The sequence below is a fragment of the Diceros bicornis genome, chromosome 10 (assembly GCF_020826845.1).
Source record: "Diceros bicornis minor isolate mBicDic1 chromosome 10, mDicBic1.mat.cur, whole genome shotgun sequence".
Lineage (NCBI taxonomy): Eukaryota > Metazoa > Chordata > Mammalia > Perissodactyla > Rhinocerotidae > Diceros > Diceros bicornis.
In genome coordinates this window covers 4,898,539-4,924,900 of record NC_080749.1, presented here as the reverse complement: position 1 = coordinate 4,924,900, position 26,362 = coordinate 4,898,539, and the positions used below count along the sequence as shown (strand labels likewise).

Below are 26,362 nucleotides of genomic sequence, written 5' to 3'. Positions count from 1 at the left end.
AAAGCCTAGAAGAGCTTGTGGGATGGCCATGCAGTACGTCAAGCAGCACTGAGACAAGAGCCAGGGTGAAGGACGTGAGGTCTAGCGCTCTCCCACTGCTGCAGCTCAGGGATTTTTCCTGAACCATCTATCAGTGTTCTCTTCACTCCAGATCTTTGCTTCTTTCTTGCTTTTCCTGTAGTTCTTGTCTAACTATGTCAGTCAGGTTAACTTATTTCTTTAAAAGGTACACAGAGAAGAGGTCAAGTCTGATGAAGGAGGAAGTCAAAAGCAGAGTTACAATAAAGTTTACTCTGAGCTCTCAAAAACTGTTATCCTCTTTCTTTCCCCTATTGTCAATGCCAAATCTGTATGACAGATAATATTAAAAGTTAAATTCAGTGTTGCTTTGAAAATCAACAACAATAAAAAAAAAAAAATCAATGCTAGCCATCTATATGAAGACCTGGTCAGAAGGGCTGAGCAATTCCTCTGAAGCTTCCGTCTGAACGCCACACGACACTTACCAACTGGGATGTTGGAGGTGGTCACTGCAGTCGCATGGGATGAATGTGAGGGCATTGTCATGGTAACAATTGTACTCGTGGGAGCTTGCGTGTGGGACACAGATCCTGAAATAGGAGGAAAAAGGAAATTCTTCAACAATGGTCTCTGCACACATTACAGATTCTGAAAAACCTGAGAAAAGCTCTTGGGAAAAGTCAAGAGAGTTTTTCTAGCCTATTCTTTTCCTCTGACTGAAGCTGAAATGTGAAAAATTAACCCACCGCTTATGCCTCAATCTTCCTTGGCAGGAAAGCAAGGTTGCCAACTTACCAGCCGTGGTTGCTGAAGGAATGGTGTTGGTTGCCAAGATTGGCGCTACTGTTGCTGCAGCCACTGGTGTGCCTGTACTGAAGATAGTTTTCTGTGGGGAGAAATCCCACAACACAGAGTTATAAACAAGACTATTTCCCACTCAACCCAGTTTAAAAGCAACCACTGCCTTCAATATTGCCAGGTTCTTGGCAACTTTTGCACAATTCTGGTTTTAACCCACAGAGTATATAGATGGTTCTTCACCTCTTGTTTTACCTGAGCCATGGTATGAAGCTGCTGTTTTGGCGTCCCTAAGGCAGGGTGAGATGGCAGTGTGATTCTTGTTGTCACATCCCGTGACTGGGCAGGACGCTGAATACTAATTGCTGCAGATGGTGGATGCTGGATAGACAAAGTTGGCCGACTGAAAAGAAAGAAAAGACATTATGATTTATAACTTGTCTCCAGACACAGTGCAGGCAGTGGAGGCCATTTAACATCTTGTACTATGTCATAGTCACAGAGTTATGTTTCTTCATAGGTCTGTGAGGTCCACAGTTGAACAAATGAAGTAAACGGCCCAGTGAGTTTCTCTCCTGAAACTGCTGTAAGCCTCATTTTAAAAAGTATCAACGCATACTAGGAATCAAATAAATCAATCCCTAGTCATTACAGTTAATCAATACTCAGTGACAATCTCGAGTAAGCATTATCATAACAAACACACTTCCCTTTGTGGACAAAGCTGAAGATACACACTAAGGTTCTCACCGTTAGGACAGACGATTACAGACAACCTTGATTAACAGCAGCTTTACCTATGACCCTTGAAGCACTGACCCTCACCCCAACTTTATCTCATTCCTTACCAGATGATAAAAAGTTAGGTATGATTGCCTAACGATTGAAAGGGATGTCAAGACAGACAGCATGTCAAATTAACTGGCAGCAAGCTACTGAAAATTGCAGCAATGGCAAGAAAACTTGACAGTATAACAAAGTTGGCACCTCAAGTCAGAGGGGGTAGAATTAACTACTTAATAAACCATGTTGGGAAGACTATGTAGCCATTTGTAAAAAATAAAATTGGATCCATACCTCACACAGTACACCAAAATAAATACAAAAATGATTAAAGATGACAGAAAATAAAAAAGTACATGAAGAAAAGACAGTAGAATTCTTTTATAACTTTGGAGTGAGGGAGAGCTTTCTAATTATTAAAAGCTTTTCAAAATCCAAAAGCTATGAAAGATCAATAAATTTAACTCTGTGAACAAATAAGCAAACCCCCCACATAGCAAAACACATTATAAGCAAAGTCAAAAGATTCAAGAGATGAACATGTAATCTTCTTAATATACTAACAGCTCCTAGAAATCAATGAAAAAAGTAACAGGCCAATAAAAAACAGGCAGAGGATATGAATAGCCAGTTTGTTAAAAAGAAAACACAAATGGCCCCTTAACAAAGAAAAGATGCTCACCCTCACTCATAGGAAGAGGAATGCAATTTAAAGTACACTAAGGGCCGGCCCCGTGGCTTAGTGGTAAAGTGCGCGTGCTCCGCTGCTGGCGGCCAGGGTTCGGATCCCGGGCGCGTAGCGACGCACCGTTTCTCCAGCCATGCTGAGGCCGCATCTCACATATAGCAACCAGAAGGATGTGCAACTATGATGTACAACTATCTACTGGGGCTTTGGGGGAAAAAAATAAATAAAATTACAAAAAAAAAAAAACTTGGGCCGGCCTGGTGGCTTAGCGGTTAAGTGCGCGTGCTCCACTGCTGGCGGCCCGGGTTCAGATCCCGGGTGCGCACCGACGTACCGCTTCTCCGGCCACGCTGAGGCCGCGTCCCACATACAGCAATTAGAAGGATGTACAACTATGACATACAACTATCTACTGCGGCTTTAGGGAAAAAAAAAAAAATTAAAAAAGCTTTAAAAAAAAAAACCTTATTAAAGTACACTGAGATGTCCTTGTTCACCTATCAGATTGGCAAAAATCCAAAAAATTGACAGCATAGTCTGTTGTTCAAGCTATAAGGAAACAGGTACATTCTGGAGGGAGTATAAATTGGTATAAACGCTAAGGAAGACAATTAAACAGCAGCTATCAAAATTACAATCTCATATACCCTCTGATTACTTTTGGGAATTTATCCTACAGATATTCTTGCACACATGCATAATGACATAAGTATGAGGTTATTCACTGCAATATCATTTATGACAGTAAAGTACTGGAAACAACCTCAAATTCATTTATACAATGGATCACTTGATTGCTACTAAGAGAATGATGACACTCTCTGTGTACTAAAATGGAAAGCTTTCAATATATGTTGTGACATGAAAAAAAAAAAGTAAAGAAGAATATACCAATTAAATAACATTTTGGGTAAAAAAGCATAAAAGTAAGAATTGCATTTGAAATTGACTGTATTTAAGAAACACGGGAAGGTACTAAAAAGCTATTGGGGGTTACCCTGGCAAGGCAAAGGGAAAGAACCACAGGAACTTGGTAGTTGGGGACAGAGGAGAGAGGGATACTCCTTACTACATACATTACTATGCTTTTATATTTTGGAACCATGTGAACAATGAACTAGGAAGAAGAAAACGTGATTAAGTAAAGATGAAAATGTGATCGGGACTTCATGTGTCCAAACTAAGCAATGGTTTCAACATAAGGAGGATCCTCATTCAAAATGCTTTAAAATCAGACCTGGTGGGATACTGGTGAATAAAGTTTACAAACTGAATAAAGGATGGTTTTTCTCCCTGTAGAAAGAGAACTCAACGACACATCATTTGAGTTCAAAGGAAAGCTGAAAGCCTGGCTACATATGCAAGTATGGAACTTGGTGGAACTCACTGAAGAGAAAGCCTACTATTGGAGATTGGATTTTTAATAGTTGACAACGTAGCTCACCAAGTACTGTGCCATGAAAGCCATCCACTCCCAGTATTTAAAATGAAAAACATTCCGAGAGATACACGTATACACAATTAAAATAATGACAAATTTTAGGTTGGATGAACCTAATTATGGAAACAATTTTGAAGATCTTTGTAACAAAGAAGAACGCCAACATTCACCAGGAAAGGGTCTCTCAATTCAAACTTAAACGTGCTCACATTTTAGGAGGTCCAGCTCATACAAAATATACCCCAAAAAGAATACTTATATTAAATAGATATGTTTTTAAGTGTTTTTGAAAGCATAGACGATAGTAATCTTTGATTTTCATTTATTCTAATGAAAAATAAAGTGTTAATTTATATAATTGCACATTACATGCTAGGCATATTTTAATTGCTTTACAAATATTAATACAGTTACTCATAAGGGTCTCTGAAGTAGGTAATATTATTGCCATTTTCTAGGTGAGGACATTAAGGCATTTACTCTTTGACCACTTCCACAAATATACCTTGAAGGTACACCACCATAAACATGCAATAGCATATGCCAAAATCTCCATCAGCACATCCATAAGCTGGGGTACCAGGCAGCCAAAAAAAAAAAGAATGCTCCAAAATATATTAAAGAGAGAGATGCAAGGTATGAAGTATATATAAATATAATATGCTGTATTTTCTGTAAGAAAGAAGTGGAAACAAGGAAAATGTGTTTATCTGTGTTTATACTTAGTCTCATAAAAAGAAACTCTGAGAAGGCACATCGGAGGATAATAAAATGGTGACCTACCGAGAGCAGATGGCAACTTGGGAGGGGACAGGGGTATTCATGAATCCATCTTTTTATATAACCTTGACTTGTAAGCCAAATCAATATTTCATATGTTTAAAAGTTACATCAAAATGCAAATCCTAAATTTAAAAACAAGTTTACACAAATAATCCTAACTATACATTAAATTATAATAAACACACCTGAAAGATAACCAAAAAACTAATAACAGGCTACCTTAGAAAGCAAAGGGAGAGGAACATGGGACGCTGTCATCTGTGGGACAGAGATGAGAGTGACACTCCTCATTTTACACCTTTTTGTATGTTTATGTTTTGGAAATGTGAATATAAATTAGGAAAAAGAAAATGTTACTACCTATCCCACAGAGAAAAGAATCATTTCAAATGACTTTCCCACTTGAACACATTCCCACTCTGCTTAGTGGGATCTAGTCTGAGGACAAAAAGAACAGTGAAGAAATCTTCAACCTCACTCAGTACTCTTACTGTTAGTAGTAATCCAAAGAAAATAAGGGGTTAATTGATGACAAGCAGGCTTAGGACTCTGAATTGCTACTTTGAAACTATTTTTTTATGGATGAATATGTATATTATGGATGGAAAAAAACCCAAGAAGTTATATCAATGTCTTTAGGAAACAGAGTTTTCAGTGTAAGAGGAAAGATACACAAATATAAAATCTAAGAAAGAAAAAATCTGTAATCCTGAATTTCTTTTGGAGATTTCAGTATGAAGACATGACTGTCTTTACTATACTGACTAACTCTGTCCAAAGAAGAGCCCAAAAGCAATGACAGCCCAGAAGCCATGTACACCCCTAGCACCCAGATCTTGGGCTGTAAACACCATTCTCCACTAAAAGGAACCAAGGATCCTTGGAAAAATGGATGATTTCAAGACTACAGAAGCAGGGAAAGTAAAAAAGAGCCTGATTTATCATGTACCAGAAAGAAACCACTCAAGGACTAATAGGACTTATCAAAAGGACACGAGTCAGTTCACAGGGGCTCTCACTAGCCAAATTTGGGGCAACTGAGAGAAAAAGAAAGGGATTTTGATTAAAACACAGTGAAAAAATAAAACATCTCCGAGTCCATAATGGCAACTCCCCCCTGCCCCAAATAAGGTCAGCCAGCTAGAAAGTACTTCCCAGTCTGTTGTCTTAATTACCGTACCATCTCTCCCAGTGATCAGTTTATTTTCTTAATGGCCTCAAAGGCAACTCTTGGGATAGAGACCCAATTTAGAAACTTGACATATAGAGAAAATATGGGGTTAATTTACAACAAATGGACTTGTGACCATCCCACAGTGTTCAGCTGGGTCTTGGACTTCTTTAGAGTGAGGACAAGAAGTACTGCAGGCAGAGGCTGCCAGTTTGATATTTTCTCCTTTTCCTCTCAGAGAACAGTAACAAGGAAAACAAAGAAGAGGAATGCAGTCTCCATCTTTGGCAAAACTAGGAGATACCTGAAACCTCAAACCACAGAAGAGGCAGCAGAACTGCCAAAGGCAGCGATAACCAGACAGGGACACAGGAGCCAATGGAGGGAAGATTTCTGCAGCTATGATTTAAAGGATAAAATCCAGTAAAGTAAAATTCTCCAAAGTGAGGAGCATACTCTGACACAGGAAGCCAAAATCTTGTTTGTAACAGTAGGAGCTGGCAGTGAGGCAGGACCTGGACTCAGACCAGTTCCAAGATCCAAGAAGCAAAGCATGAATCAGGAATCACACAGACACAGATAAGCCCCATGTGAGAAACAGTGTGTGGTGAGACCCAGGGAAGAGAGAAACTTTGCCATTTTGAGCAGTCTATCCTCACTGGCAGGAGAGAAGTAACGGCCAAAAAAACTCAAACACAGAATCCTGAGTTATTAGGAAAATTTCTCCTAACCCAGTACATAGCCCAGCCTACAAGGAGAACCAATTATAAATAGCTGATCCAGAATAAATTCAATTCATTCAAAGATGAGTAGTCAGAAAGAAACCAGCACAGATCTATTTAAAGATGCTACAGGAAAAAAGGTGGACAGAAACGGGGGAAGTTCACTAGAAATGCTTTGATTAAATAGAAGAAGAAACTCAATGAAATAACTGCTTCCAGGAAATGAACACACAAAGACAATAAGAGCTCACTGGAAGAGATGACAAGATAGCAGAAGGAGACAAAATAAACAGGCAGAGCTTAAAGGAGAAACAGAAGAAAACCATTCAGCTATTTCAGGCATGAAGGCAAAATTAAAAGTAGAACATGAAAGACAATGCTGAAAACTCAGTAAGGGACAGAGAAGATCATGAGAAAAGTATGCAGAGTCAAAAGGGGAAAAAATAGTTAAAAAGGATTAGGTAAGGAAGTCATGTAAAAACATCCAACAAACACATAATTGGGTGCCCCTTCCAAATAAAAGGGAATAGAACATATAAAGATACAATGCAAGAAAACTTTTCCTAAATACAGTTTTATGCTGCAGATTAAAAAGGCACATCATGTTCCAGAACAAAACGATACATAATGGTCATTACCAAACACATCCTAGTAAAGCTGTTGAAATTCAAGATAAAGAATCAACCTTAGGCAATCAGGCAGAAACTTCAAGGTACTTTGAAGGGGTTAAAAAAAAATCAGGCTGGCCCGAGACTTCTGTACAGCATTATTCAGCTCTAGAAGGCAGAGGAAAAATATCTATCAAGTACTCATGGAAAGAATAAAGAAACCAAAAAAATTCTTTATCAAACAAACTACTGTTTATGCATAAGGATATCTGGGAAACAATTGTTTCACAAAAGTGAAAACCCAAAATATTGGTCTGTAAGCCCTTCTTGAAGAAAGCAATAGAGAACAAATTTCATTCAACCAAGCAATGAACAACAACAAGAAAAATGATCAAAGAACTGTCAGGATTGAATCTATTTAACAGAAGGAGTAAGACTTACCACTTAAATTTGGGGGGGATCTGTCCTTTTCCTATGCCTTGAACCAATTTAATTATCATTGGTTTATCTGGTCTTTGAGAGTCTAGCAGAATATGAACCGCCTGGGCCTGGTGCTTTTCTGGGGGATAGAGTATTCTGAAATGTTCTTCTATTTCTTCAAAATGGAAATTGGCCTGTTTAAACTTTCTATCCCCAGAATTCAAGGGGAGTCACATATTAGGAATTTATCATAGTTTTAGATATAAGAAATATCGTCTGATCATTAGTTTCTGCCTGTTGAATGCACCAGTGTATTCTAGTGCCTAGAGTAGTGACTGGCACACAGGAGGTACACAAGGAGTTATCTGTTGTATGAGTAAATGCTGAATGTGTATCTGACAAAATTCAATATCCATTTTTATTAAAAACGCAATACATTGGAAAAGACAGATGCTTCGATAACATGGTTTAAAAAACAATACAACTGAGGCCGGCCCGGTGGCACAAGCGGTTAACTGCGCGCGCTCCGCTGCGGTGGCCCGGGGTTCGCCAGTTCGGACCCCGGGCGCGCACTGATGCACCGCTTGTCAAGCCATGCTGTGGCAGTGTCCCATATAACGTAGAGGAAGATGGGCATGGATGTTAGCCAGGGCCGATCTTCCTCACAAAATAAATAAATAAATAAATAAATAAATAAATAAATAAATAAATAAACAAAAAAAGCACAATACAACTTAACCCTAGCTTTCACAGTATACACATTTATACCTTTTGAATTTGTAACACCATCTGAATATGTTAACTTTTTAAAGGTAATATAAAGTTAAAATGAACAACACAGTCTGTTTTACGCTGGGCAGTTGTTCTCTTTGTACCTCAGGCAATATATTCAATTACCAAAAAGTGAAGTGTCCTCATTTTATTGAAGAGAGGACTAATGATCAGGGAAGTTAAGAAACTTGCCTAATGCTACACAGCTAGTAAATGACAGGGCTAATGGTAAGTCCTAGGCACTATTCTGCAGTTAAATGTTACATTCTTCTGAGTTCTGTTCCAGGCCTTCTTCTCACTCTATTCATTGCCCCTGGATAGACTCAGACACCGCAAAGCTTTCACTGCAGCCCACATGTTGATGACCTCTAAACCCATTCTCTCTGGCACAGACATCTCTTCAACCATCACTGACAACAGCCACTTAATTGTTCCACAGATAAACTCAGTATCCCAAAAGTCAACCTTTCTAAAACCTGCTGTCTTTCCCTGTTTCCTTTTCATTTACTTGGTCAAGCAAGAAACAAACCCAGGAGGCATCTGACACTCCTCCCTCTTCCTCACCACTCTGCCCTGCTTCCAGCTGGTCATCAAGTCTTAGGGACGGTCTCTAGGTTTCTGACAGCTCTATTCTCCATGCCTACTATTCCTGCTTTTGTTCAGTGAATCACTTCTTGTTTATATTGCCAAAGTGTCTTTCCCTGGCATCCCTATAACCAATGGCAACAATCAAGAAAGACCACTGGAACTCTGTGCACTCCTGGCACGACACATATGCCACTGCCTTCCCCAACTTCCATAGCCTCACCACCACAACATGGCTCAGGGATGAGGACAAATACCATCATGTCTTCATCCCTGATCGTGTCACTCATAAGAAGTATCAGAGACCACCCCTCATTAACCAGACTTTACCCCTGTATGCCTCCATAAATCTCTTAATTGTACTATTTTCCTTTTTCAAACACCCAACCCTTGCCTTCCACTGTACTCTCTGGATTTACAATCCATCTTTAGCAAAATCCCCTATATCCTCAACCTCTTCTCTGACTACATCCTTTACCTTTCTGCCCTAATGAATCTTGGTTTTCCCCTGAGAACACTGTTTCTCCCACAGCCCTCTCAACTGGGAGCCATTTTCTCTCTCATAAACCTCTTCCCCATCTACATTGTCTTCCTTTATTTCCTCCAGAATTCTTCCCTGGACTCCACTCATATATCAACCTATCTCAACATCTCCACTTGAGTACTTAGAAGTCAGCACAACCTTAAAGTACCCAGAACCAAAGTCTGGAATTTCTTCCCCAAACCTATTCCTCCCACTGTTCTCTACCTCAAGTTAAAGCAAGTCCACCCTCCCAGCTGCACAGGCCAACTAGCACTGGCATTATGCTGACTCTTCTCATTCTCCCACAGCCCCTACGTAATTCCTCCAGAATCCTCTCAACTATCTTCAAAATTCTCTTCAGAATCTAACCGTGTCTTTCCACCTCCAACAATCATCTCTCCTGGATTCCTGCCATAGCCCTTTTTTTTTTTTTTTTTTTTGCTGAGGAAGATTGGCCCTGAACTGATATCTGCCAATTTTCCTCTTTTTGCTTGAGGAAGATTGGCCCTGAGCTAACATCCGTGCCAATCTTTCTCTATTTTCTATACGGGATGTCGCCACAGCTTGATGACGGTGTGTAGGTCCACGTCCAGGATCCGAATCCACGAACCCCGGGCCACCAAAGCAGAACACGTGAACTTAACCACTACGCCACCAAGCCAGCCTCCATACCCTTCTAAACAATCTTTCTTCCAACTTCACTTCTCCACAGCATCCTCTATCCAGCAACCAGGCTGATCCAACTAAAACTTCAGATCATGGCACTGCTCTGCTCAAAACTCCACTAAGGCTTCCCACTGCACCCCAGCAAAGTCTAAATCCTTAGAATGGTTCATAAGGCCCTATGTGATCTCGGGACCCTGTTACCTCCTAAAATAACCCCTTGCTATTCTCCTACCATTCGCCTCTTGCTGCTCCTTATATGTGACAAAAATACTCCTGTCTCAGGGCCTTTGCACTTACTGTTTCCACTGCCTAGAATGCTCTTATCCCAGACAGCCCTCTGGCTCACTTCATCACATCTTTCAACTTTCTACTCAAATGTATTATCAACAAAGCCCTCCCTGATCACCGTATATGAAATAGTAAGTCCCCGTACTGCCTACCCCGTCACTCCAAATCCCATTCACCCTAATTTTCCCCCAAAGCACTTTTCACCATCTAAAAAACTACGTATTTTTTTTTTATTGTATATCTCTAGCCCCTAAAAATAGACACTCTATGAGGACAGGAATTTCTTTCTGTTTGCTCACTACTTTACCCTCAGTATCTAAAACACTATATGGCTTATTTAAAAAGCACTCAATAAATACTGAGTTGAATGAAGGAAGGAAAGGAAGCGAGAGAAGGAAGGATGGTGGGATGGCTTATCTTCAAGCCCCCAACTATACCTGAGTGCTGAATCAGTAGCATGTGCTGCTGTTGTAGTAATGACTGGAGACTGAGCTCTCGTGGCTGAGACAGTTGCTACCACAGCAGGAGGGATGGTATTAGAGGTGGTCACAGGTGGACGAGACTACCAAAAGAAGAGAAAAAATATTTCATTTAAAACAAAAAGCGAAATAAAAGATAGTAAGCCAAACACTAAAAGGATAATTTGAAACTTAGGCCTCCAAATAAGTATGTTTGCATCCAAATAAAAATAAATTCTTACCATTCTGATTAAGGAATTCTCTTTTTAGATAGGTTGTTAAAACCAAGACTCAGAATTGTCAAAAAAATCCTATTTTGGCTGGAAAGTGCACAAGTCCCTTCTTTCCATACCACTGGATTCAGAATTCTGTCCTGTTATTAATACAAATTGGCAACTAACCCTTCACATCTAGAGATCCCACAGATCTGCTGTTGGTCCTGGTGTACACTGTCCATTACCACACAACCAAGTGCTCTCCATGGAGGGCCTAGTCAGCTACTGGACAGAGCTGTTGGCTCTCAGGCTCTAAGCTAGCACACAAAGGGCAAACACATGGTAACAGTCTTCTTTGCTGGTGGAAGATTCATGGCACCCAGATACCTTCTGGATGTTTTCACATGGACAGACTTCCCTTACCACTACACCTGTATGCACAATCCTCCCCTGACAAACAAGCCCCACACTGGGCTTCACCTGCCTGTCCACTGTCTATTCTTCCCATCGTGTCTTCCGAGCAGCCCCTTTCTTAACCCTGACACACGCAGTTCACCCCACAAGCTCCGCCCATTCCTGCTCTGTCTCTTACCCACAGACCTGGCCCCTGCTGTGCCTGCTGCCCCGCTTGCTGTCTCACAGGGGGACTGCTGCGCCACCCTCTCCCAGTGAGCCCTGGGCTTGGGTTTCCTCTTTCTCTAATCCTTCCCATATTCCATAATACTCCGAGGGGCCTAATCAGTCTCCAAATGGGTTTTGTTAGCCAGCAACGTCTTTTATTTATTTTACTTTGAAAGCTCTAAGCTGGACATGGCCTAATCAACACTCTTCCTTATTGTCTTAAACAACCCAGCTGTTTCATACATATTACCAGTCTGGCCCCTAAAGGAATTTGAATTTCTACCTCCTGTATGTAATTCAGCTAGATTAATCTTTCAAAGACATTTCTTTGTACATTACTATGTTCAAAAAACTCACCGGCTCTCTGCTGTGTATAAAATCAAGTTTACACTCCACATCCTAGAGTTCTGAATTTAGAGACACCACAAGTATCATCTAGTAATATATTATACTTACGTAGTACTGAGGCCATAGATTTCCTTGAAGAAAGGTTGAAAGGCATGGACTGGCTACCTCAAAAAGCATACACATGTGCATAGAACATTCAGGGGTTCATAAACTCCTATCCAAATCAGAATCTCTCAGATTTAGCTAGCCTCTACTAAACATCGTATATAACCATCACTGTCTTCCTCGCCACTGTTCATAGTTTTGTCCCCCTTCACTTCTCTGAAGCTCCATTACCACACCCAACCCAACAAAAAAGCCTTCCCTTACTAGCTCTCTTCTAAATTCCTACAACCAGTCACAGGACTCTGTATACAATTCAACCTTCCCTACAGCTTGGCAACTAGATCAAAAGTCATTTGAGGTCAAAGGACTCTCACAGCGCCTAGCAGAGTGATAACTCAAGAGTAGGCACTTAATACTTGCTGGCTGACTACCCACAACCTTGACGTGCCTGGATTGGTTGGTGAATGATGTGCTGTACCGCTGGTTGAGCTGTAGCAGCATTTGGCAATTGGGAAGTCGGCCTCAGAACTGTGGTTACTTTAGAACTGGACATCACAGCAGCAGCAGCTGCACCTAGAAAAACAATTTTTTTCATCAGTATGACTTATGGGGCTCACAATTTAAATAGTTCCAATTATATTCCCTAGGGAAATATCAGAATAATTTCTAAAATTTAGTATATCAACATTCAGCTGAAGCGCTTTATGTACACTTCTCACTTCATCACAGAGAAAATTAAGAAAATGTGCACTCAAGGGTTAAGATTTAGTAATTTAATAATCCGTATTGGACCAGCCCCAGTGGCCCAGTGGTTAAGTTCAGTGCGCTCTGCTTCAGCGGGCTGCGTTCAGTTCCTGGGCACAGACCCACACCACTTGTCTGTCGGTGGCCATGCTGTGGAGGCGGCTCACATACAAAATAGAGGAAGACTGGCAATAGACGTTAGCTCAGGGCGAAATCTTCCTCAGGAAAAAAAAAACCGGTGTTACTTTTTCAAGGACATTCTTACATCAAACTGGCTTTTTGTTTTTTTCGCTGCAAGCACGTAGCAGTGACGCACAAACTGCACAGCACAGCATGGTGCTGCTGCCCTGACTCAGGCCAAGCCCCAGCAGTTTAACCAGCAGACAGTGTGAGCTCACTTGAACCACCATCAGTGCAAATGTCAACACTGCGAAAAAGGCAAAAGATGTCTTAGTATTTTCATGAAAGCAGTTCTGACCTTACACAGACCCTCTTGAAGTCTGTGACCCTCACTCTGAGAATCACTGAGTTATGTTAGGACCCAGGAAACCTGGTTTTGTATTTGTCAGCCTGATTTTGTCAATAATGATTTTACACTCTCCAATAGAAGGTAAAAATTTCTGATCAAGTAGCTGACAAAACTCATTAAATTTAACACCTGACAACCTATTAGAACTTAATTGTAAGAATAAATTGATTTTATTGCTATGTAAGTAAAAAAATTTGAGTAACCATCATCACTAAACTTTAAAGATCTTCAGTATTAAAATTTGTGACTTATTAAAAATGAAGACCATGCTTAGACTATCATAGCTTTGAGGAGTTCCTCATTATAAAGGACAAACTTTAGACCATACCATAAATTCAAACTGCTTCAAGTTTATACACACAAATATACACACATACACACTTGCTGGAATGCAACTAGAATAAGCACGTACTAGACCATGCAAAAAATGTTATTGCTCTAAGTATATTTCTGCTGTCCTGCAACTTTAATAAGCTAATTCTAGACATGTTTTGTGTTACCATATCTTCTACCAAATGTAGATCTGCCACTGCAGTTCCAAAGTTTGAACAAAACATGCAGTCTTTACCTCGAGGTAAATGAGAAGCTCCGATGTGCAGAGGGGGTCCAGGAGCATTGCTGCGGATAATAGACATCTGTACATTTGTGGTCATGATGTGATGCAGGTTACTGGGATGGCCCTGCAAGAAACAGAATGTAATATTATTTTCATGTGCTTGCTCTTAGCCATTGGTGCTTAGCCATTGCTTCTAGGAAGTTAGTTGCCTCCAAATGTGGGTCAGGGCGTTCTCTTTAGACAGTGAGTGCCCAAGGAAAAGGACATTTAGCTTTTTGTGCACACCACGCTGCATGATGACCCATCCCAGCAGGCATGGTAAGTGACTGTGAGGGCCTAGCAACTGCCCTGAGCCTAGCTAGCTGCTAGGTCCCTACAACGGACGACACATGTGACTGTCCACCCTCAAACACTCGCATCTTCAATATTAGTCTCTCATACTTGTTTTCTCTGTCTTGGCCAAGAGCTTCTTTTTTCCTATGCTCACTACTTCCTTCACCTGCAGCTGCAGTCATCCATTCCTCACACCCTGTAAGATTTCTAAGGAAGAGTCAGTTAGTGTCCAGCAGGTACTCCCCTACCAGTTCTTGCGCTCACCCCTTACTGTCCCTTCCTCACATTCTCCCAGGCTGATGCCACTGTGTCTTAGGTGGGGGTTCCAGTACTTCTGGGAGTACTTGGCAGTATGACAAAAGGAAAAAAACACAGTGCATCTTTTTGGAATACCAATTTTTTTCTTGAAAACCTCAAGGGAAAGAGTTTTGAGATTCAGTTTTTTGCACTGGTAATTTAAAATATTTAAAAATATTTAAATAAATCAAATACATATTATGGAGCAGGACTATAATTTTAAAAAGACATTTAAGTTAAAACACAAGACTTCAAAATAAATCTTCATGACTGGTGCGCCGCTTGAGGGAACCCACCAGCTGCTCAAGAGACGCACGTTTGCTCTCCTCAGAGAAAAACCTGGAGAAGCACTACTGTTGTAAGGCTGTTGTCAACCCCTCAGTTTTGTACCCATAACCAAGCACGACTGGACCCTGAGCTCCGTAAAGACGCTGACTGTCCTATCTAGATTCGCATCTCCCACTGAGGGTAGTGCCTCGCACAGAGCAGATGCTCGATACACACTGGCTACGTGACAAAGACCACCATGCATACTGCTGTTACTCCCTACAGCTATCCTTCTCTCACACCTACCGTCTTCCCCTTGCAGGTATCAGTGATTGTTTAATTTTTTACTTAGTACAGTGCCTAATGTACTGCCGGCATTCAATAAATAATGATCAACAGCTTGGCATCTCAGTTTGAAAATCAGCAAATTAAGAGGAAAAAAACCTGTTGTCCACTGATTGTTGCCACAGGAATGGCTGAAGCTTGAGGGATGCTACTCTCCATGGTAACGGTAACCTGCCCTGGAACCTTGGGGGGAAGTGACAAGGTAGAAGGTGGAGCAGGAGCAATGGGACGGCTAGGCATGGTGGGCTTCGGGGGCGGCTGCAAACAGAAAACCACACGAAACATATCAACAGCTTTTTACTAGTGATGCATTTCATTCTATAGTTAAAAGTACACAAATCAAACCTGGAGAGCGCCAGCAAAGATGCCAGAAGCCTTATATATTTTATCTCTTAGCATCACAGTTATTCCAATGAAGTACCAGCATTTCCATTTTACAGACGAGGAAACAGACAAAGCAAGGCTAAGTCACTTGCTCAAAGCCACACAGTGAAAACTAGAATTGGGACTAAAGCCCAGATCTGTATGGCTCACAGCCCACATTCTTTCTTCTATACAATGCTGCCTCCCAAGTCTGTGCGGAAGTAAACAAAACTCCCAGTAACTGAAACATCATCACAAGGTAATACACAAGGCAATAATCTCAGATACCCCCAAACTAGTGAGCTATTAAAACAAAACCTTAGAGAAGGGTGCCACTCCAAGATACAAACTGAGTTAGCATGCCCATAACCTGAATAAAATCAACGTCAAAATGGATACTAGAAAAGATCCTGTGATGCCAACTGCCCAGCGGCATGAGACTAGGCACTGCGGAAGAGCAGAACTCTGCGTTCCAGAGAAGAGCTGAACTGAGAGGTCAAAAGAAAAAACTATGATCCTAGGACACAGCCTAACACTTCGTGAAAACTGTCCGGAACATTAGCCAGTCTTTAGCTGCGGTTCAATGTGAAATTTTAAACCTCTCCATTACCTTCATAAGTCCCTCCGAAAATGAGAGTGGCACTGCTGGCGTCAGATGTGCTGGTGGGGCTGTCACTGTGACAGGTGTGCCCGATGCCACAGCATGGTGTGTAGACAACATCTGCACCTGTGGATAGGGCCTTACCACAACAGGCTCTTGCTTCTCTTCCCGGGACTGTAGGGAGCTGCTGGAACCCATGTGCTCCCTGGCAGTGACTTCAGCATCTCGACTAGATTCATCGTTGACTAGTAAAGACAGTAAAAGTGAAAGAGCATGTCATATCCTTCCAATATTTATTAATATAACAGCACATACAAGAATGGCCCTTGCAGTCAAGTTTTAGGGTTGATAAACTGACCATTTCCTTGTGAGATTTTCTTAACAAAGAGAATTTGGGCATTAGATTCCCCTGATGGGTATTTAACCCAATAGTCACATCTGTGGAACACAGAACTTCTTTTGGATATTGTGGCTTTCCCACTCCTATCTACAAAGGACCTGAGAACTAATCTAAACTGAGCTCAAATACCTGAATGCGCAATACAAGATATAAAACAATTTCATTTAAAATATTTACGTAAAAAGTTATAAAAACCTAACATTAAAAAGATAATTTAAATATAGTTATTAAGTGCAAGAACATATAATTTTTCAAAACAAATTCTCCAGTTCAAATCCCTCCAGAGTGAACATGGAAATCTCTGTCGTTATGACAAAGCATGCGCCTTTTGAGACTCAATAATTTCACTTGCAGGAATGTATCCTATAGATACACAGCATATTTGTAAAATGACTTCTGTACAAAGTTATTTGTTTCAGTTTTTTTATACTAGTAAAGGAACTCAAAAAACCTACATGTCCATCAATAGGGGACTGGCTATATAAATTACGGTACACTCCCACAAGATTACCATGCAACTACAAAAATAAAGAAGTTTTTCAGGTATTCTTATGGAAAAATCTATAATATACATTATGAAAAAATATATGAAAATATAAAGGTGAAAAAAGCAAGGTATAGAACGGTGAAAAAGTAAATAAAATACACATAAACATACATGCACTTATATTTGTATATGGATAGAACAGCTCCAAAAGCATCTTGCTTGCTTGAAAGAAAGAATGTGAATGACTGGGGGACAGGGATGGGAGAGAGACCTTACATTATGTATATTCTTTTTCTTTTGGAATTTTGGACCATGCAAACATGTAATCTATTTAAAAATAATGTTTAAAAAAATCAAGAAAATAATGTAATGAAAGAAGAGAGTCTGTAGAAATATTAACTCATACTTTTCTATCATTTTTCCAAAATAATATTAACATTATTTTTCTGAACACAAAGATTATACTTATGTAAAAAATTTTAATTATTTGAAAAGCTATAAAGAAAGTAAAGTTGCCCCCAAAGTCTATCCCTCAAAGGCACCAACACTTAATATTTTGGTAAAACCCTCACACACTTCTCGCCTCTAATTTGGAGCGGGTTTTTATTTATTTAATTTTTTATTGAATTATAACCTTCATAAAGACAAGTGCACAAATGTAAATTGTACAGCTCGGTGGATTTGCACAAACGGAATATACCTGAGTAACCAGCACCCAGATTAAGAAGCAAAACATGACTGGTTCCCCAGAAACCTTGTTCAGCCCAATTGCAGTCGCTCTCCCTCCCAAGTACAATCACTATCCTAATTCTGACACCACAGATTACTGTTGTCTCTTTCTGAACTTTACATACACAGACTCACAACAACTGTACCCTGTTGTGTCTTGCCTCTATCACTTGTAGGTATGAGATTCGTCCATGTTATTGCACGTAGCTGTAGACATTTCATTCTCAGTATAGTATGCATTGCGTGAATAAACCACACATCATCCATTTTACTGCTAATAGGCATTTAGTTTTCAGTTTTTTGCTTTTATGAATAGTGCTAGTAATATTCTTGTACATGTCTTTCAGTGAACATTTGTACCAATTCTATTGGATATATATGTAGGAGTGGAATTTTGAGTAATATAGAATATATACTGCATCATTTTCAAAATGTTAAACGGACTTCCACTTCACAGATATGTAAAAAAGCATATACGCTTTTTTAGTCATTATATCATTGATGGGCTTTTAGGTTATTCCCCAATTTTTGCTATTATCAACAACTTGGGGACAAATATTCATATATACTTTGAGTCCTTATTCAATGATCTCCTCAAGAAAAAATTTCTAAAAGTACAAGTGCTGGGCAAAAAGACTGATGTACATTTTATATTTTGCTATATAATGACTTTTCTCCCAGGTCATTCAGATTTTTTAAAATTTTTTTTTTTTTTTTTGAGAAAGATTGGCCCTGAGCTAACATCTGTTGCCAATCTTCGTCGTTTTTTTTTTTCTTTTCTCCCCAAAGCCCCAGTACATAGTCATATGTCATAGTTGTACATCCTTCTAGTTGCTGTATGTGGGACGCCACCTCAGTACGGCTTGATGAGCAGTGAGTAGGTAGGTGTCCAGGATCCAAACCGAGGAACCCTGAGCCACCGAAGCAGAAGGTGTGAACTTGACCACTACACCGCTGGGCCGGCCCCCATAAAATTTTGATTTTTAAAACCACTTCACTGAGGTATAATTTACATAGAATAAAATAGCTATTCTAAGAGTAGAGAGTTCAATTTTTTTTTACAAACGTTCTCACCAACAACCTAGCAGCAGAATGGCTCGGTGAAATGGTAAATAAATGTTTAACTTTGTATGAAACTGCTGAAGTACTTTCCAAAGTGGCTGCATCATTATATGTTCCCACCAGCAGTGTATTAAGAGTTCTAGATGCTCCTCATCCTCACCAATTCTTGATACACAGACATTCTAGTGGGTGTGTAGTGGGTATCACATTGTAGTTTTCATTAGCATTTCCATGATGACCAGTTATGTTGAACCTGCTTTTATGTGATCACATCCATTCACATATATCTTCCTTTGTGAAGTAGTATGTTCATATCTTTTGTCCATTTTTTAATCAATCAGCTTTACTGAAGTACAGTTTACATATAAAATCCATTAATTCTTTGTATGAAATTAGATACTTTTCACAAAAATATACAGTACTGTAACCACAACACAATTACTCTAACCGCAGTTAACAATTACTCTAACAAGTTCATTCATGGCCCTTTGCAGTCAATTCCTCCCTCCCATTCCTACTCCTTTGAAACTACTGATCTGCTTTCTATCACTATAGCTTTGCCTTTTCTGGAATATCACATAAATAGAATCATACAATATGTAGTCCTTTGTGTCTGGCTTCTTTCTCTTAGTATGTTTTTGAGGTTCATCCACATTGTTGTGTAGACTGGTAGTTTGTTCCTTTTTATCGCTAAATAGTCTTCATTGTATGGATAAACCAAATCTTGCTTATCTAGTCACCAGTTGATAAAATGTGGATTGTTTACAGTTTTTGGCTGTCACGAATAATGCTTCTATGAACAGTGAGGTATAAGTCTTTGTACGTATGACATACATTTTCATTTACCTTGGGTAAATACCTAGGAATGGGACTGCTGGGTTGTATGGCTAAGTTTATGTTTGATTTCATAAGATAATGCCAAACTTTCTTCCAAAGTGGCTAGACTACTTTGCATTCCCACCAACAATGTATGAGTTCTACTTGCTCTACAAATACACCAAAAATTGTTTATTACTGGTCTTTTAATTTTAGTCATTCTAGTTGATGTATAGTAGTTTCTCACTGCGGTTTTAATTTGCATTGTCCTGAGAATTCACATTGAGTATCTTTTATGTGCTTATTTGGCATTTATATAGCGTTTTTGGTGAAGTGTCTATTCAAATATTTTGCCTGTTTTTTAAAAATCAGGCTGCTTGTCTTTTTATTATTGCGTTACATGAGTTCTTTTTTTTTTTTTTTTTTTGTGAGATCAGCCCTGAGCTAACATCTGCCAATCCTCCTCTTTTATTCGCTGAGGAAGACTGGCCCTGGGCTAAGATCCGTGCCCACCACTTTATATGGGACGCCGCCACAGCACGCTTGCCAAGCAGTGTGTTGGTGCACGCCTGGGATCTGAACCAGCGAAGCCTGGGCCACTGCAGCAGAGCGCGCACTTAACTGCTTGCGCCACCGGACCGGCCACAACATGAGTTCTTTATATATTCAGGATATAAGTCCTTTGCAGATATATTTACCGCAAATGTCTTCTCTCAGTCTGTGGCTTGCCTTTTTATTTTGTTAATGAGGTCTTTTGAAGAGCAGTCATTTTTCATTTTGATGAAGTAAAATGTATCAATTGCTTCTTTTTGTTTATTTGGGTTATTTTGGTGAGAAAGATTGGCCATGAGCTAACATCTGCTGCCAATCCTCCTCTTTTTGCGGAGGAAGATTGGCGCTGAGCTAACAGCTGTGCCCATCTTCCTCCATTTTGTATATGGGACACCGCCACAGGATGGCTTGATGAGTGCTGCATAGGTCCGTGCCCAGGATCCAAACCTGTGAACCCCGGACCGCCAAAGTGGAGCGCACGAACTCAACCACTATGCCACTGGGCTGGCCCCCTCAACTGCTTCTTTTATAATTAGCGTTTTTTGTGACCTAAGCTATATTCGCTTACCCCAAAGTTTCAAACAGTGTCTTCTGTTTTCTTTAAGAAATTTTAAGTTTTATATTTAGGTCCATAATGATACACTTTGAGTTAATTTTTGTGTATGTGAAGGTAAAGGTCAAGGTTCCTTTTTTCCATACAGATATTCTGGTGTGCTAACACTAAACTGTTGAAAAGACTCTCCTTTCCTTATTGAATTACCTATGTACTTTTGTCAAAAATCAACTGACCATTAAATGTGTGGGTCTATTTCTGGATCCTCCACTTTGTTCCAATGATCTCTATTTCTGTCTTTATGCCAATATCACACTGTCTTGATTAGTGTAGCTTTATAGCACGTCTTGAAGTAAGGTAGTGGAGTCCTCCAACTTCTTTTTCAGTCAAAATTGCTTTAGCTATTCTAGGTCCTTTGGTTTCCACATAAATTTTAGATTTAGGATGTCGATTTCTACAAAAGGGACTGATGGAATTGTGATTAGGATTTCTTTGAATCTATACATCCCTGTGGGTAGTATTGATATCTTAAAAATACTGTTTTCCAATCCATAAACATGATAGATCTTTTCATCTACCTAGGTCTTTAATTTCTCTCAGCAATGTTTTACATAGTTTTCTAACCCCAGGTCTTACATATATTTTAATGTATCCCTAAGTATTTTGTGGGGTTCTTTTTTGGACGCTATTGTAAATGATATTTTTAAAATTTCATTATTCATTGCTAGTATTTACAAATATAATTGATTTTTGTACACTGAACTTTTATCCTGCAACTTTTACTTATTTCACTTATTCTAACAGCTTTTTAAAAACATTCTTTAGGATTTTCTGCATACATGATCATGTTGTTTGTGAATAAAGACAGTTTTACTTCTGTTTTTCAATTATCAATTTTTAATCTTCTTCATTGTCCAGAGTTTCCCCTAATTAAATTTTTGAGGGATGGACAATTTTATAACTTTCTCCCAAACCTATTTGTCCAAGAATACTTTGATTTTTGACAATTTCATTAAGATATAATGTATTAACCATTTCCCATTAAGCTCTTTTTGTAACCATTTATCACTTCCTTCCAGACATTTGGAGGTCTTTCACTTTATTTTTACCAGAAAAGAATCTTGAAGCAGTAGTTAAGAAAACTGGCTATAATCTATATTTCTGAACTTTGATAGGTAGTTGAAATCCTGATATGCTTAGGATTCCAAATTACTTCTTCTGATAAGAGCAATAGGAAATTGCTCTACTCCAGGGAAACTTTTAAGTTCTTTTTTAAGAGCAATTGAAGGAAAGAAGATACACACTATTCAGAAGTAAAATTATAGACAATTTTGGTGTAAGTCAATGATTTCCTTCTCAAGAAAATCTGAGAGCAATTATTGCTAATTGACACCATTTTTAATAAGTAGTATAATTTCTTGCAAATAGACGTTCAAAAACATTCTCCTTAGTTATACTCCTTCAAATTATTCTGCTGTGAATTTATACCAAAGACAAAACATTGTCAAAAGTATTTGTTAAGGGGCCGGCCCGGTGGCGCAAGCGGTTAAGTGCGCGCGCTCCGCTGCGGCGGCCCGGGGTTCGCTGGTTCGGATCCCGGGCGCGCACCGACGCACTGCTTGGTAAGCCATGCTGTGGCGGCGTCCCATATAAAGTGGAGGAAGATAGGCACCGATGTTAGCCCAGGGCCGTCTTCCTCAGCAAAAAAAAGAGGAGGATTGGCGGATGTTAGCTCAGGGCTGATCTCCTCACAAAAAAAAAAAAAAAAAAAAAAGTATTTGTTAAGGATCAAGAACTTTAAGTGGCTCTACAGGAACCTGTTGATCACTACTTTGTGCCCTACACTGCAGCAAATATAGCACATACAAGTGCACGAGACACACATGGTCCCTGCCTTCATTCTAAGAGGAGGTCCTAACCTGAAGTGTTGTAGATGATGGAGTCAGCAAAGACATCCCAGAAAAAGTGACATCTGAGATGAAACCTCAAGGAAGAACAGGAAATAGCCAGATAAGTGAGTGGAAAGGAAGAAGAAAGATGTGGCAAAAGGAACAGAATAAAGTATAAAGTCCCAAAGTCAAGAAAACTGGGAACTTTTTATCATTCATTCAGAAAATGAGTAGCTACTATTAAGCAGGAAGCAAAAAGTAGTACTTAAAGTTACTTCAAGTCTAAAGAGAACTAAAATAAACTTGTAACAAAAACTAAGTAGGCAGGAGGGAGGCAAAGCAATAGAAAATGAGGCTGAAACATTAGACAAAAGGCCACAGCTCATAGGTAAGAGACAAAGGCAGAGGAATTAAAGATGACGCCTGAGTTCCTAGTCTGAGCAACCAGTACACGGTGGTACCATTTCCCATGATAACACAGAAATCAAGCAGTGAAAAAAAAGGAGTACTTTACTTCACTTTGAAATGCCATCTTTTTACTTCCTATATATAACATAGAGAGCATTTGAAGGAGTTCCTCAATATTTTGTTATGGGGTGCCGTCTCGCACACTGCAGGATGTTTAGCAGCATCTCTGGCCTCCAAATATCAGATGCCAATAGCACTCCCTAGCTGTGACAATCAAAAATGTATCCAGACATTACCAAATATTCCCTGGGAGGCAAAATCATCCCCCACTAAGGACCACTGATCTATAGCACTCAAAGGGTATACAACTAAAAACCAAGCTGTATATACACTTTTTTTTTTAACCTCTTTTCCTAGATAGTGAGCTCTAAAAGGCAAGACCTATGCCTTATGCACCTTTGGGCTCCCTCACGGCACTATTATTATATCTCTGGACCTCAATTAAAGAAGAACACAACACATTTAAAAACTAGTTCTTGGGGGCATGCTTTACTGTAAGTTTCCTGTAGACTCTACTACATGTGAATGAAGTGGTTAATATAGGAGGAAAAAGCCTTGTTTAAATTAGAATTGTAATATATCCTTTCTTCAAATTCAATAACCTAGTATTTACCAAAATCCCACGAGGCATTTGCCAATTTTTAAATTAGAAAACTGGCAATATTTTTAAAGCAGGAAGCAATACAGAATATCACTCATCTCACCTGTAGCAGCTGGGTTTATCAATCCTGCAGAACCACTGTTTGCAATCTGTGAAGGTGCCTGGCTTAGTCCAGTGGAAGGGGTTCCTAACCGGGGAAACTGTTGAGAACTCATTTCCACCTGCAATGCATACAGTCATATGGTTATTACCGGTTTCTGAGATTAGAATCAATAATGCGAAATTAAAACATCTTTAGTTCGTCGCTTAGAAAAGCAAATGCAGCATCACTTATCCAAAACAATTACTTGTGATCAATATACGGTGCAGCAAAAGCCTAAATTCTGTAAATTTCTGATGTACATAGGTTCAATTAACAGTAAAATCGTTTCCGTGGTGTTGGGGATACTCTGACCCTCCATAAATACTTGTGGAATGCCACACTAAATATCGACATTGAATCCTGTACAACCACCACACGACAGGTATTAACACAATACCTATGTATCTATGTAACAAAGTTTTACGGAAAACGGCACGTCCCTTCCAAAGACTTATGCCTTTCACCAAAGTGAACAGAACTGTCATCAGTATGTCAAAGAAGGAATGGGAAGGGAGATGCCCTGTCCTAAAAAACCTTACATCAAGAGCTGATCCAAAAGCAATTCTCAAATGCTTTTCTCCACAGGCATCCATTTAGAGTTTCCTTCCCCGCCACCTTTTTTCACAGACCCCCCACCGAGCCAGAAGGACCCGAGACCTTCACCACCCTCTCTAAAATCGACCCCCACGTTTTCCTCGGGAGCCAAGCTCTGTCGATATCCCCGATTCGCCCACGACCCCACCCCCACCTCGCAGCCCACCGCTGACATCGGAGCACACAGCTTTCCAGACACTCCGGGCTTCTGAGCCTCCGTCTCCGGGGAGGGGCGGGCAGGCGTTCTCGGAGCCCCTGGACAGGCAGCGTGCCTCTTTACCTGCAGCCGCCGCCCGCCGCCCGCACCTCCCGCTTCCATCTCGCCGGGCTGCGGGTGCCGCGGAGGGCTCATCTCGGTGGCAGTGCTGGGCTCGGGGTCGCGGGGTGGACTCGTGCCGGAGCCCGCCGGCCCGCTCGCCCCGGCGCCGCTCCGCTCCAGCCCTCTTCCCCCGAACCTGCCTCACCTCCCCCGCCCGCCTATTGGCCCCACGCCGGGCGCGTCACTCGAGGACCCGCACCAATCCACTGCGGCCTGCGCGTTCTGAGCCCGCCCCACCCTCCCGCCGACGGCCAGCTAATCAGGCGCGAGCCTCCGCGGGGCGGCCCAAACCCCTCAAGGGCGGGCCAATGGCAGAGGGAGACAAGCGCCCCCGGCGCGGGGGGCGGGCAGCGGGGAGGCCCCGCCTCGGCCGGGGTCTGAAAGCGGCGGGCGCAGGGCCCGGATGTGGAGAGTCACTTTAAACTGCTCCAGAAGCCAAACTCCCTGGGCCGGCCGCCTGCCTGCACCGCCCCGCTTCCCCGCCAAGGCCCACGCCCGCCACGCCCCCACGCCCGAATCAGCCACCCCTCCCGGCGCCTCTCCCTTCCTGGCCGCAGGACACCCTGCTCCTGCCGCCGGCCCAACTGCCGCGCGCAGCTCGCGAAAGAGCCAGGTCCGAGCGCAGGAGACGCGGCACCGCTGCCCTTCCCCGGGGACGCGCAGCGGGACGGACGCTGCAGCCCGGCTCGCCCGCCCCGCCCCCTCGTCTCCTCCCCTCCGCTCCCCTCCCCTCCGGCGCCCGTCCCGCCATTACCTGGGTGCTGCGCCGAGTGGCCGCCGCGCCGCCTCGAGCTCGTTCCTGTGCCCTCCACGCCTGTGCCGGTGACGTCCTCGGCCTCCCGACCCGCCACCGCCGCCGGGGCGAGAGCACTCTGCCCCCCACCCCTCAGTCCAGTGCCGCTGCTTCCGCCGCCGTAACGAGCCTGTCGCCTATTGGCTGGGGTAGGCCCCGCCCCCCTCCGGGGAAGCCTGTCACCGCCCAGTGAGAGCGCCAGAGCGGACGGGCCTGCCCCCGGGGCCGCGGGAGACTCTGGGAAATGTAGTCCCTGATGCGGGCCTGGGCGGGGCCTCTAGGCGACCTGGCTGGGGTACACACCCCTCTGCTGTCCCGTGGCGGTCCTGCCTTTTCTTTTTGCCTGGTAATGAGGTAGTGGCTCCCACCCTTTAGCCTCAGCTGACAGCACTAGGTTTCATTTTCCCGAGGGAGGTGCGGCGCGGAAAGGGTAATGGAGGCTGAGTGCAGTGGGCCGCAGAGGCTGCAGCAGGGCCAAGGGTTTTCCTGACAGTGGTCGCTGCCCCGCGCCGCGAGTGGGACTTGATGTCGCCCGCGAAGGCCACGGCCAGCAGAGCCTAAGCGTCGTGGAAGGGTCGGGTGCGCTGAACTGGAGCACCTCTGTCGGGTTTGCGGCGGGCGCGCCGCCACGGGGCTGTGTGCCCTCTGGTTAAAGCAGGCCGGCGCCGAGAGGGGCTCCTGGCACTGGACTCGGGCACTGTGCGCTTGCTCGGTTTTTCCAGATTACGAAGAAGAGAAGGGGGATGGCGTTGTTTTGTTTGGGGTGAAGGGTTGGAGTTTATACACCTGTAGAAGTCTTAGCCAAAGCCGCTGAAGCAAAATTTGGATCTGATAGTAGAGATTAGTCCTCCTCCTCCCTTCCCAGGTGGTAATTTAGGCCTGTAGTTTTGTTATTAAGAAGTAAATG

The 26,362-nt window shown here is 41.8% G+C and overlaps 1 protein-coding gene across 14 annotated transcripts in view; it reads right to left on the bottom strand.

Annotated features, from left to right (window-relative positions):
* Positions 1-25,543, bottom strand: part of SAP130 (Sin3A associated protein 130) — a 79,678-nt gene extending 54,135 nt beyond the window's left edge. For 4 of the 14 annotated variants that reach the window (XM_058548726.1, XM_058548728.1, XM_058548734.1 and 1 more), the window contains exons 1-10: positions 24,624-24,737; positions 23,711-23,828; positions 16,060-16,295; positions 15,186-15,344; positions 13,857-13,968; positions 12,464-12,588; positions 10,706-10,830; positions 1,063-1,222; positions 817-907; positions 507-611 (exon numbers count right to left, since the gene is read on the bottom strand). In XM_058548726.1, the coding sequence (XP_058404709.1) occupies positions 507-611; positions 817-907; positions 1,063-1,222; positions 10,706-10,830; positions 12,464-12,588; positions 13,857-13,968; positions 15,186-15,344; positions 16,060-16,295; positions 23,711-23,828; positions 24,624-24,695 (1,303 nt within the window). In that variant the 5' untranslated portion in view covers positions 24,696-24,737. The other 10 variants (XM_058548735.1, XM_058548736.1, XM_058548729.1 and 7 more) reach the window with 8 other exon arrangements.
* Between the last annotated feature and the right edge of the window lie 819 nt (positions 25,544-26,362).